The sequence below is a fragment of the Antennarius striatus genome, chromosome 19 (genome assembly GCF_040054535.1).
Source record: "Antennarius striatus isolate MH-2024 chromosome 19, ASM4005453v1, whole genome shotgun sequence".
Classification (NCBI taxonomy): domain Eukaryota; kingdom Metazoa; phylum Chordata; class Actinopteri; order Lophiiformes; family Antennariidae; genus Antennarius; species Antennarius striatus.
Genome location: NC_090794.1, coordinates 13,489,555 through 13,503,525, shown reverse-complemented (window position 1 = coordinate 13,503,525; position 13,971 = coordinate 13,489,555). Strand labels below are relative to the sequence as shown.

Genomic DNA, 13,971 nt, shown 5'->3' with positions numbered 1-13,971 from the left:
TCTGTGTGAGACTATTCAGCTATTCAGTAAATCTGTCAATATCTCATACTGTCCCCCGCAGCCATATATTGAAAACCTGAAAAACTTGCTTACATAATGTCTCCTCTCAGGGGGAAGGTGGTGTCAAATAGATTCAACGGCAGAGAAACAAAGCAACGGCGAGCCTCACATCAGGTAGGAGGAAAATCTATCCAAGGTATGTTTAGATGAACATGCAGTGTCAATTTTGGTTGCTTGAATACAGTAATTCATATGAAACCATTCATTTTCTTTTAGTTATTTTCAAACAGTTGTGTGACCATGGCTGAGTACAAGTTAGAGTTGACCACAGGTAACATGAAAAATGCTGGAACATGGGATCACATCTTCCTCACATTATTTGGAAGTCAAGGCCAGAGCGACAGAACTGAGTTGGATAACTATGGTCTTGACTTTACAACAGGAGCAGTAAGTTGAATCAAGTTTGATGGACCTTCATGGACCAAGTTTTATCAGTTTCCTCCCTATAAATGATTCTAAGAATGGGTGCGGATGATTTCCTTTTTTGTATCAGATTCTTATTTTCATGTGGTATTTTCCTTTTTCTGTGTACATGACTTTTGTGCATCGCTTTTCAGAAATCGGAAATCCTTTATTGTCATTATATAGTACAAGAACCACACAATGACATTTTGTTAGCACAGCCTGTTAGTGAGGCACCACTGGATGCTGCACACAATGTACTACATGCTCCTGAATTTTCTGAGCAACTTACTGTTCTCGTAGGTTCTGTTTGTTGGTGTGCATTTGGCATTTTCTTATTTTATGAACTTAAGGATTTGAATATGCACATTGGATTAAGGAATTATAATATTGACCTGCACAGCCCTATCCCTGCCTTCACTTGTCATCTGCAGTTGGTCTATATTTAATAACTGCCCATAACACAGAAGACATCACTGTCAAAAAAGTTCAAAACATCCCCAAAACTAATCAGTTCTAAACCGTAGGTGTAAGTGTGTGCCTGTTTGTTTTTTTAAATGGCTCTCCAATGCACTGACATGTTCGGAGCATTCCCCGCCACTTGCCCATAGTCAGCTGGGATAGGCTGAAGCCAATCCATGACCTGCGAAGCGGAAGAAGCGGCTATAGACTTTTGTCTACATTAGTTATGGTTGCAGTCATTCAATTCATTTTTCTTGTAGACTTGATGATTACACTTCTCTTGTCTACAAGAAAATAAGTAGAAGGATAGATCATACACCAAGTCTTTATGAAGCCGATTACATAATGGTGCTGTCCTTCCAATGTAGATAAAATGGAAGTCTGCGACAGACATGTGACTTAAAACATTTTAACAAACATTGCTTGTTCTTTGCTTATATTGATATTGTTGTTTATTCCAAGATCGGGACCTACACCATGAAAACCAGTTTGCCTCTGGGGAAACTCCTCCTGGTCAAGGTGGAGAAAGATCCTTTCTTTTATCTCTCAGAGGATGAGTGGTACTTCAGCAAAGTAGTGGTGACGACTCCAGAGGGGGAGAGGGTTCTTTTCCCCTGTTACAGATGGATCTCCAGGGGAGAGCTGGTAGAGCTGAGAGGAGGGAGAGGTCTGCTTTAAATTGCCTAAAAACGCTTATAGATAATTACTGTACTTTGTTTCAATGTGAACAATGTAAAAACAAAAAATGTGTTTAAAAATGTATATTTTTACTGCAGCAATGAAAATTATGGAAGACGACCATTCCTTGCTGATTGAACACCGTCGCAAGGAGATGACTTCTAAAAAGAGCTTATACCAGTAAGTTAGGTGTGCCTTAGTTTGAGAGCTGCAGTTACAGTGGAATCCCAGAGGTGTCTGTCTCTTGTTTTCAGTAGCAATATCTGCTTGCTTGGTTTGTTCATGTTTATAGGTGGAAGACTCTGACTGAAGGGATATGCGACATCATCAGTTTCAATGATGTGACTGATCTGCCAGCTGAAATCCGCTTCTCTGATGTCAGATCAAGTGAAATTCTTGATACAAAGATGATAACGTAGGTCCACACAGACATACTTGAAACAAAACCCATTTCTAAAAGTCTTATTCTGTTTTAAGACAAAAATATCTAATATTTGAAGAATTAATATCTGTGTTAAATACTGTTTTCTTTTTACCTTTTGCTTATCTTGTTTTATTTCAGTGGACTTGAATTAAAGATTAAGGGGCTGATCGGTTCCGATGGAAATTGGGAAAACATGGAAGACATGAAAAAAATCTTCTGGTTTGCAAATACAGAAATGTCAGGTGTTGTTTTATAGTTTTGTTTTTTTACCGTTTTCAGCAATACAGAATAACTTGTAATGCATAAGAAGTCACAAATACATTATATGGTTCACTTTAAAACTTAACACACACGTCTTCCCACTTCTGATAGTGTTTATGAAGCTGTGCCAATGAAGTCTGAGCAACATGGCAACTAGTATCACACCATTTCAATGAATTCTGTGATGTTTTGAACTTGAACCTAATCAATTGCCATAAAAAACATACAAATTGAAAAATAACTTTAGAGAACTAATGCATTTTAGAAAATGAAGAGAACAAATACAGGGAAGTCCTGTTGAAGTCCAACATGCAACTATAAAAGGTCTGCTTTACTGCTGGCCATGTGAACCAAGTCCCTGTGTTCGTCATGAAGGGACAAGACAGCCCAAATACTCCTAAAGCCCTCCCCATAAGATGCCACAAGAGACGCGGTTGAAAATCTTCTCCAAACCCACCCATGTGGACCGACTGGGCAAACTCCCATGAATCCTAAAGTATCTGATGGAGAGTGTGGAGGTGGTCGAGTGTTACGTGACTGGGACGAAAATCACATTGTTCCGCCCCCCCGAATGGCTATGGATCTAATCCTCTTCTCCAGTACCCTGGAATAAACTTTGATCAGGAGTCTGAGAAGTGTAATCCCCTTTAACAGAAGCGCACCACCCCAATCTGCCAATCCAGAGGTCCTGTCCCCAACTGCCGTACAGCGATAGAGAGAAATGTCAGCAAAAACAGTCATCCTTGTACATCCAGGGACTTGGGGCACTCAGGGTGAATCTCGGCCACCAAGGAGTCTGGCAACCGCTTGGGTGATGAACAAGACCTCTGAGACCTCAGCCTCTGCTTCCTCCATGGAAGACATAGTAGTGGGATTGAGGAGCTCCTCAAAGAATTAATTCCACTGCTCAACAATAAGCTCAGACGCTCCATGCCTCCCCTGCTTTCCTCGCCTGAGGTGCCACATGGTTACTAAACTTTCTTCAAGGTCAACGATTGTACTCCTCCATGGCCTCCCCCTATTCCTCCTGGACTGTAGTTTTTGCCTCCACAACTGCTTAGCCAGAATACGCTGAGCCTACCTGCCAGCTGCCTCTGGAGTACCATGAGTCAACAAGGCTCAATAAGATTCATTCTTCAGCTTGACACCATCCCTTTTTTCCGGCATCCACCACTAGGTGCTGCCGCAACAGGCACCTAAAACCTTCCAACCAATGGTCAGAGCAGCTGTTTTGACAATGGATTGGCTCAGCCTCCCATAGGCTCTGGGTGAATCTCTCCTGGAGGAGGGAGTTGAAGACTGCACTGCCAGAGGGCTTTAGCAGACATTCCCAACAGACCATTATGACACGTTTGGGCCTGCTCAGCCTGTCCTGGATCTGTCTTCTTCCAGTGATCCAACTCACCACTGGGTGGTGGTTGGTGGACAGCTCTTCCCTCCTCATTACCTTAGTGTCCAAGACACCCAGAGGTCCGATGACAGGACAAAACTGTCTGTCATTGACCTCCAGCCTAGGGTGCCCCAGTGCCGTGTGCACTTATGAACATCCCTGTGCTCAAACAAAGTGCTGGTTATGGACGAACAGTGACTAGCATAAAAGTCACTGCTCATGTGAGCGTTGAAGTCCCCGAGAAGAAAAATGGAGTCCCCAGTCAGAGCATTATCCAGTACCTCTCCCAGGCAATCCAAGAAGGGCAATAAGTGCAAAATGAAACTAGACTGTCAAGGAAAACAAAGTAATTTTGTAATATTACCTTTAACAATTTCATCATCTTTTGCACTTCAAATAACATTTTATAATGTTTCGTAATACTTTCCAGAGTATGTTGCAGAGCACTGGAAGGAAGATGAATTCTACGGATGTCAGTTCTTGCATGGAATCAACCCCAATGTGATCAAACGCTGTTCAAAGCTCCCCTTAAACTTTCCGGTCACAGAGGAGATGGTGAAGCCATTCCTGGAAGCGGGAACCTCTCTTCAGAGGGAAATTGAGGTATGGAAGATGAGTGGTTTTGCGTGAATAATAGTCTTTGCTTTAAAAGACAAACCATTTCGAGTGTACGCACTGTATTAGACTAGAAAACCTGTGAAGTTCTTATACCTGAAAATTTATTACAAACATTTTAATTCTGTTTTCCCCAAACAGAAAGGTAACATCTTCATATATGACCAGAAGAAGATGGATGGGATACCAGGTAGAGTCTATGATGGTCAACAACTGCTTGTGACTCCTGGAATATGTTTGTGCTACTCAAACCCAGGAAAGAAACTGGTGCCAATAGCAATACAGGTATTTCACTGAAACCTGAATCCATTTGTAATTAAGTGAACTGAAAACAACAAAGGGTAAAGTTATTTAATGTTCAATGTTTTTTTCAATCAAATTGATGCAGTTTCACTTAAGCTGTTCACATTTAGATATTTATATTTATATATTACAGGTAATTGTGGTCAGAAGTCCTGGTCTATAAAAGCTTGTTTTTTTTTCCACATTCCAGTTGTATCAACAACCTTCTGAAGAGAACCCCATCTTCCTGCCCAGTGATCTGGAGACGGACTGGCTGTTAGCCAAGATGTTTATTAAAAATGCAGACATCATGGATCATGAGTCAGTCCACCACCTCATGAACACTCACTTTCTGGGAGAGGTCTTTGCTGTTGCCACTCTCCGCTGCTTCGCTGAGATTCATCCTCTATACAAGGTATGAACATGTCCCAGTACTGGTGCACATTTATTTCAATTTGTTTCATCTAGATTGGTGATCTAATGCTTTTTTTTATATTGTTTGACTTCTAGGCTTTAGGAGGTATCTTTGACAGTCTATATCATGTTATGTGTTTTACTTCTCAGTCCTAAAAATACAACAAGCCCTGGCTCATGATATTGGTAATGTAAAGAAAATAAGTTCTAGATATTCTCAGAAATCTGCTGTTAATTTTTTAAATGATTAAATCATTTAAAATTATTTTAATCATTTTAAAATGCAAAGATGTTATTTAATCACCATTTTTATTTTTGAAATGCTAGGATTATATTTACCAATTCCATGGGATTATGGTGAGTAACCAAAAACTCTAATGGAATTGGTGTATGAGGAATATGAAGTCAACCCCCATTAAGTCAAGTAGATTACAGTTGATGAAGCAGAGTTCTTGTTATTGACACTTGCACAACCTTCAGAGAATGGTGATCTTTCCAGGGACTCCAACAATGGTCAGGATCTTACAGAAAGATGCCTAATCTACAATATTAAAAGCAGTCTTGGGATTGAAAAAGGGAATGTAGAGGTGCCTGACTTGGTGGAACTTGTGCCTTCTTAATGATGAGATGGAGAACACAGATCTGTCCTGTCATGGAGTGATTTGGCCCGAAATCCATTTATTGATGCCTTTTAATGTCTTAAAGCCAGGAAAAAAGTATACCTGTGATAATCATTCTTGGTATGAAAAGAATTGTGATGCCTGTGCTTACTTCAGACAATCTTATCATCCCTGTTTCATGAAGGAGAGTATGATTTTGGGTCCAGTGTTCTAGGGTGCACTCAGTGTTCATCTGGTCGTGTATGTATTGGTAACAATGATTGCAAGTTTCCTTTCTTAGCTGTGGACGAGGGAAGTCAGTCATTCACTGATTGGGGTCCATCCAACAAGACACTACCTAATATGTCCTGGTATTGACATGGCAATGCCATAAAGCTCTCTGTCATTTGGGCCACTCCAGATGTAGCTGTGATTGCCCTCTGTTCTATTGTTCTATTGCCAGTGAGATTTACATATTCCTGCAATGGAGATGCTGTAATACTATTAATGAGATTCTAAGTTGTCCTATAACTCGGTGTTCATGCGTGTTGAAAGTCCATTGCTGAAAGTAAAGATGTCCTCTGATTGCGTGGTTAGGCCACATGCATGCTCTATATTTTATAATGATCTCAGTGTAATATATGCAATAAAACAAACTTTTAAAATGTGGACTTAAAAATACATTACGTGAAATAATATAAAAATTTGGCAAATGCAAATTGGAAGCAAACCAAGACAAAATGTAAGGTGTACTATATTTGTGTAGAATTGAAGAAAAGTTCAGAAAAGGAAACTGAAGCTTTGAGTAAGAAAACGAGTAGCCACAAGGACCATCTGCTATATATTGACAATGCTTAAAGAATACTGTGGGTACTATCAGAGCATCAGGGTGGACAAAGGCCAAATACCTTATCAAGGAATTAATCAACTAACCTATTAAACTAAACCAAATCAAAAGCACTTCCTCCTAACTAAATAAATTGAAGAAAAGACTTGAACAGAACTGAAATGGGTGTCGTACTTGACAGTAATTTGACTTTAAGAATCCATCTGTTCAGCTGCTGTTTCCAAGCTTCCGGTACACTCTGCCTATAAACATTGGAGCCCGCAAAAGTCTGTTCAGACCTGATGGATTTCTGAGTAAGGTATGGCCTTTTGAAATGCAATAATTGAATATGAAGATGATTCCAGCAATATTCAGAATTTCAAAATTCCGTTTGCATTTTTTGTTTAACAGAGCTCACTTGGATATGATGGGATAATAGAGCTCATGAGGAGGTCTCTTGCTGAAATGACCTACAGTTCACTCTGTCTACCAGAGAACATCGCTGCACGAGGACTGGAGTCAATCCCAAATTTCTACTACAGAGACGATGGCCTGAAACTGTGGAACATCATCAACAGGTACTTTTGAAGAGCTCATCTCACTTCTGTCTACATAGCAGTGTTTGGGAGTTAATAAACATGATGTTTAGCTAGAATCTTGTTAAATACTGCATATATACTGAATTTACTAGATGTCACAAATACATTGACACTGTTTTTACTTGGTGAGTTACAATTTTTTTTTCTGTTTTTGGAAGAGTTTTTAGTTGAACATTTACCACTTTTACACTAATTTTTTCCACGACAATAAAATACTCATTCAGTAACCCTTTCTCCTTTTCAACCCCCTGAAATTGCATGTCTGGACACGAGTCAATCCAATGTTCTAAAGAGAAGCGAGATGAATAGATTTCTGTTTTAGGTATAGTCAGGTAATACCAAACTAGCCCTGTGATTTAGTCTTTGTGAAAGGGATCGTTGTGTTACGGACAGCTTAGGTCGCAGGGATACTTGGGGAGCCTCACTGGTGAATGGTATTTGGAGATTCAAAACCACAGGATAAAATGTTAATAATCCTTTTTATGTGCAAGAAAGTACCACCGATGATAAATCTGACACAACAGAAGTCGATAGTGTTTCGGCCATTGCTTCTAGACACCTCACCCTGAGGAAGGGCCAATGAGGGTCTTCTTCTTTTCCTTTCGGCTTTTCCCTTCAGGGGTCGCCACAGCGAATCAATTTCCTCCATCTAGCCCTGTCCTTTGAATCCTCTTCTCTCACACCAACTACCTTCATGTCTTCCCTCATTACATCCATAAACCTCCTCTTTGGTCTTCCTCTAGGCCTCCTGCCTGGCAGTTCAAAACTCAGCATCCTTCTACCAATATATTCACTATCTCTCCTCTGGACATGTCCAAACCATCTCAGTCTGGCCTCTCTGACTTTATCTCCAAAACTTCTAACATGTGCTGTCCCTCTGATGTACTCATTCCTGATCCTATCCTTCCTGGTCACTCCCAGAGAGAACCTCAGCATCTTCATCTCTGCTACCTCCAGCTCTGTCTCCTGTCTTTTCTTCAGTGACACTGTCTCTAGACCAAACAACATCGCTGGTCTCACCACAGTTTTGTACACCCTTCCTTTCATTTTAGCTGAAACTCTTCTATCACACATCACACCTGAAATTTTCCTCCACCCGTTCCATCCTGCCTGTACACGCTTCTTCACCTCTTTTCCACACTCTCCATTGCTCTGGACTGTTGACCCTAAGTACTTAAAATCCTCCACCTTCTTGATCTCTTCTCCCTCTAACCTCACTCTTCCACTTGGGTCCCTCTCATTCACACACATGTACTCTGTCTTACTGCGGCTAACCTTCATTCCTCTCCTTTCCAGGACAAACCTCCACTTCTCTAGCTTCTCCTCCACCTGTTCCCTGCTCTCACTACAGATCACAATGTCATCTGCAAACATCATAGTCCATGGAGATTCCTGTCTAACCTCGTCTGTCAGCCTGTCCATCACCATAGCGAACAAGAAGGGGCTCAGAGCTGATCCCTGATGCAGTCCCACCTCCACCTTGAACTCCTCTGTCACACCTACAGCACACCTCACCACTGTCTTACAGTCTTCATACATGTCCTGCACCGTTCTAACATACTTCTCTGCCACTCCAGACTTCCTCATACAATACCACAGTTCCTCTCTGGGCACCCTGTCATAAGCTTTCTCCAGATCTACAAAAACACAATGCAGCTCCCTCTGGCCTTCTCTGGACTTCTCTATCAACATCCTCAAAGCAAATACTGCATCTGTAGTACTCTTTTTTGGCATGAACCCATACTGCTGCTCACAAATGTTCACTTCTGCCCTTAGTCTAGCTTCCACTACTCTCTCCCATAACTTCATTGTATGGCTCATCAGCTTTATTCCTCTGTAGTTGCCACAACTCTGCACATCTCCCTTGTTCTTAAAAATGGGCACCAGCACACTTCTCCTCCATTCCTCAGGCATCTTCTCACTATCTAAGATCCTGTTGAACAACCCAGTCAGAAACTCTACTGCCACCTCTCCTAGACACTTCCATACCTCTACAGGTATATCATCAGGACCGACTGCCTTTCCACTCTTCATCCTCTTCAATGCCCTCCTCACTTCATCCTGACTAATCTTTGCTACATCCTGGTCCACAACAGTCACCTCTTCTAGTCTTTGTTCCCTCTCATTTTCCACGTTCATCAACTCTTCAAAGTACTCTTTCCATCTTCCCATCACACTACTGGCACCTGTCAATAGACTTCCATCCCTATCCTTAATCACCCTAACCTGCTGCACGTCCTTCCCATCTCTATCTCTCTGTCTTGCCAACCGGTATAGATCAGTCTCTCCCTCCTTACTGTCCAACCTAGCATACAAGTCATCATAAGCTTCTTGTTTGGCCTTTGCTACCTCTACCTTCACCTTACGCTGCATCTCCCTGTACTCCTGTCTACTCTCCTCAGTCCTCTCAGTGTCCCACTTCCTCTTGGCTAACCTCTTTCTCTGTATACACTCCTGTACCTCCTCATTCCACCACCAAGTCTCCTTATCTACTTTCCTTCCAGATGACACACCAAGTACTCTCCTACCTGTCTCCCTGATCACATTAGCTGTAGTTGTCCAGTCATCTGGAAGCACCTCCTGACCACCCAGAGCCTGTCTTAACTCCTTCCTAAAAGTCATGCAACACTCTTCCTTTTTCAGCTTCCACCATTTTGTCTTCTGCTCTGCCTTTGCCCTCTTCATCTTCCTCACCACCAGAGTCATCCTACACACCACCATCCTATGCTGTTTGGCTACACTCTCACCTACCACTACTTTGCAGTCACCGATCTCTTTCAGGTTACACCGTCTACACAAGATGTAGTCTACCTGTGTGCTCCTACCGCCACTCTTATAGGTCACTCTATGGTCCTGCTTCTTCTGGAAGAAAGTATTCACTACAGCCATTTCCATCCTTTTTGCAAAGTCAACTCCCATCTGTCCTTCTGCGTTCCTCTCCTGGATACCAAACCTGCCCATCACCTCCTCATCACCTCTGTTTCCTGCACCAACATGTCCATTGAAGTCTGCTCCAATGACAACTCTCTCACTTCTAGGCATGCTCTGCATCACTTCATCAAGGTCCGACCAGAATTTCTCCTTCTCCTCCAGCTCACATCCTACCTATGGAGCATACCCGCTAACAACATTGAACATCACACCTTCTATTTCTAGCTTCAGACTCATCACTCTATCTGACACTCTTTTTACCTCCAGGACATTCCTAACAAACTCCTCCTTCAAGATAACTCCTACTCCATTTCTCTTCCCATCTACACCATGATAGAACAACTTGAACCCTGCTCCTAAACTTCTAGCCTTGCTACCTTTCCACCTGGTCTCCTGGACACACAGTATGTCTACCTTCCTCCTCTGCATCATGTCAACCAACTCTCTACCTTTTCCTGTCATAGTTCCAACATTCAACGTCCCTACTCTCAGTCCTATACTCTTGGTGTTCCTCTTCTTTCTTCGTGCGAACGCACTTTCCTCCTCTCCTTCTTCGACCAACAGTAATCCAATTTCCACCGGCGCCCTGTCGGTCAACAGCGCCGATGGCGGTCGTTGTTAACCCGGGCCTCGACCGATCCGGTATGGAAGTCATAGGTTTGATTCGCATCTGTGATTTGGCAAAAGTTTTACGCCGGATGCCCTTCCTGACGCAACCCTCTGTATTTATCCGGGCTTGGGACCGGCACAATAAGACACTGGCTTGTGTCCTCATGTGGCTACATGATACAGGGTAATCAAGTTAATTCTCTCCTCTATCCTGCCATTCTCACCCATATCCTTCTTTTTGGAAGACCAGTGTCTGAACAAACCAAATTAAACATTGAATAGAATTTTGACTTGCGAGAGACTAGCAAACTTTCTTTGACATAAACTGTTTGGAGAGTTTATATTTTCTTCCTGCGACTGTGTGAGTTCCCTCCATATTCTCTGTCCTCCTCTTGACAAAGAAATTAATCGAACCCAAAACCTTCTTGACGTGAAGCAACAGTGCTATCCACTGTGCCACCATGATGGCCTTCTGAGAACTGAAATCCTTTTTTTTGTTTCCCAGGTTTGTGAAGGCAGTAGTGGAGCACTACTACCCCTCAGACAGTGAGGTCTGTAAAGATCCTGAGCTGCAGGAATGGATCAATGAGATATTTATACATGGCTTCATGGGAAAAAAAGACTCTGGTATTAAACCTAATTAATTCATAAATACAGTCATTATGTAGAGTCATTCATAGTAGATTGAAGTTTTCCCAAAACATGGAATACAAACGACCAACTAATGATGCCATGTTAACAATAGGGTTTCCAGCATGTTTCCATACTGTCCAGGAACTGATCAAGTTCATCACAATGATTATTTTTACGGTGACTGTTCAACACGCTGCAGTCAACAATGGACAGGTAAGGCAAAGGATTGTCAAGTTTAAAGATTAATTTATGAAATGCTTCCAACATATGTGAAAAGTAACAGATATGGATTGTTTTATCCATTGCTTTCCTTCAGACAAATATTATTTAAATGCTTAAAATGTACATCATCCTCAAATGCCTCATGATGACATAAAAGCATTGTTATGTTTTTTTTATTTTTGTTCAGTTCACAGAAATATGATATATATTGTTTGTCTGTAAAATGTAGTTTGATTACTGTTCCTGGACACCCAATGCCCCGCTCCTTCTGCGCAAACCTCCTCCAGCCATTAAGGGGCAGACAACCATGCAGACAATCTTGGACACACTACCAAATATTGGAGAGACAGCCGTCTTTGTAGCCATGGCTAGGCTGCTTTCAGAGAAGTTCAGTGATGCGGTAAGTTTAGCATTTCACAAACTCATATTAAAAGTTGTAAAACAAAGTACTGTCATTCACATTTACTGTATTCCATATATGCAGGTTCTTTTGGGTGCATACCCCTATGAGAGATTTGATGAACCTGCTATCAAACAGATGATTCAAGAATTTCAAGCTGAGCTGTCCAACCTCGGTGGAACCATTACAGACAGAAACTCTAAGCTTGATGTGCCCTACACATACCTCCATCCTGCCAAAATAGAGAGCAGTGTAACTATTTGAAAGTCTTAAGGAACCAGTCAGCATTAAGCCATTGTAACCAAAGATTTTTCGACATGTCTTGGATGCTTGTAGACGTGTTCTACTCTGTAATACATGCAGTCGGTGAGATTTTACGAGATGTTGCATGCTGGTGTTGGGCTATGTTATGTGAAGTGATACGGTAAGATACAATATGAACATATGACTGCTTTTAATAGTATATGTTTTTGCATTGTATTGGGTTTGAAAAGTTTCTGACAGCTGAGTTCTACTGTTCTGTCATTATTCAAAACGGTGTACTGTAATGTGTCGTGTTTTCACTAAACCTTGTTCATAAATACAGTCAGCTGTAGTCATTCCTTCATTCTCAATCCATGACCCACCAATGCTTGGTGAATTTGTACACTGGGAGCTGGGTTTTCTCAATAAATTTGTTGAACAACCAAATATGTGCTCTCCACATGTCTGTTCTTTCATGGATGGTATTGTTAACAGGACCTCCTTGTGATAGAAGAAGAAATGTACTTTATTGATCTCACTTTGAGAATTTTTTTCCACTCATTTTACTGATTGTAAACATGCATATATATTAGATTATATATACTTTAATGATCCCAAACTGGGAAATTCACAAATATATGTGTGTGCACAGGCCCCTTAAAATGACACAACCATGCTCAAGGGGGCCTGTAAGCATGAAACTTAAATACATACTCCCAATGACAGCCCGCACTCCAAATGTTTTGGCCAAACCAGCGACTTCCAATCCCCAGGCAAGATTTAATGGAATGAGCTGCTGCAGCTGAAAATGCAGCTCCACGTTTCTCTTTGTCGGTGCAGTCTGGCAGATGAGGCAAACACACTTTGTAAATGTCTCAAAGTTCCCCTTCCATTCCCCTATGAAAGTGCTACGTTTTAGTTTTAACTGTCCAGCTTCCCCACTCTTTTTTATACTTAAGGCAAAACACTGAGAGGCAAAAATTGCACTTAACTCACTACCTACCTTGTTAGTGTTGCCTTCTTAGCAACATTGTGCATGTGCAGTGACCTAAACTGAAGAAACAGATGTCATCTGATTGGCTGCTATAAATGTCAGTCAACTGACGGGATGGATGATAAACTAGTCTCTTTTTTTAATGTCATTCGATCTATTCTATCCACACTGCCATCAGGATCTACCAGAATTGCCCTGGGATTGATCAGTCAATCGCGATCAAATTTAAAACAATACCATGGATTGGACCTTGAGGACGGGAGCTTGACTATCGGATCACTTTTGATATTCTTTACTTTTCGCGAGTGATAATCGCGTGATCATCTGATCATAAAAACATTTATACAACACCTGGAATACCTTCAGACATGAATTAATTATCCACTAAATCTTGTGAATTCTGAATAAATACTAATGGTTGTCTGAAAATGATTTTAACTTTAAATCTCTTTCAAAATCATCCGGGGTTGAATGATCATGGCAGATTCTTGGATCTTTGGTCATTTTGACCCTGATTATCCTTGCTTTCCATTGCTCTCCAATCTTTCCAGAAGGTATTTTAAAGAAACACAGGAGTTAGACACAATGATAAGAACCTATCTTTGTGTTTCCCTTCGTGGATAAATTTAGTATATAAAATAAATAAACATACATTTATTTTTAAATTTCCCAGTTTGGGATAAATAAGGTATATCTAACATTTTTTTAAAAATTCAGGACTTTCAACAAAACGAGTACCTACAAAACATTTGAGTGGTTGCTTCAGAGATGCTAATGAACCATTCACACCTCTCCCTGGGCTGTGGACATTATCTAAGCACCCCCTCCCCCCAACCCCTAGAAACTTGGAAGGGCCCACCTCAGCGGAGCAGCCATTCCTCATTTAACAATTACTTTGCCATAACTTGAAAACATTATTGACAAATG

General features: G+C 41.3%; 1 protein-coding gene across 1 annotated transcript; it reads left to right on the top strand.

Moving 5' to 3' along the window:
• The first annotated feature begins 300 nt into the window (after positions 1-300).
• Positions 301-12,071, top strand: LOC137613570 (hydroperoxide isomerase ALOXE3-like). Its single transcript, XM_068342899.1, has 14 exons — positions 301-447; positions 1,387-1,591; positions 1,701-1,782; positions 1,895-2,017; positions 2,165-2,268; positions 4,108-4,280; positions 4,434-4,577; positions 4,786-4,989; positions 6,646-6,732; positions 6,825-6,991; positions 11,058-11,179; positions 11,298-11,398; positions 11,637-11,807; positions 11,892-12,071. The coding sequence occupies exons 1-14, from the start codon at positions 301-303 to the stop codon at positions 12,069-12,071; spliced, it is 2,010 nt and encodes a 669-aa protein (XP_068199000.1).
• Positions 12,072-13,971: the final 1,900 nt, after the last annotated feature.

Excerpts from the sequence above, each read along its gene's own strand:
- LOC137613570 (XM_068342899.1), top strand. The coding sequence starts at position 301 with ATGGCTGAGTACAAGTTAGAGTTGACCACAGGTAACATGAAAAATGCT. Across the intron at positions 6,733-6,824 it reads CTGATGGATTTCTGAGTAAG|AGCTCACTTGGATATGATGG; the intron begins GTATGGCCTTTT and ends TTTGTTTAACAG. Across the intron at positions 11,808-11,891 it reads CAGAGAAGTTCAGTGATGCG|GTTCTTTTGGGTGCATACCC; the intron begins GTAAGTTTAGCA and ends CCATATATGCAG.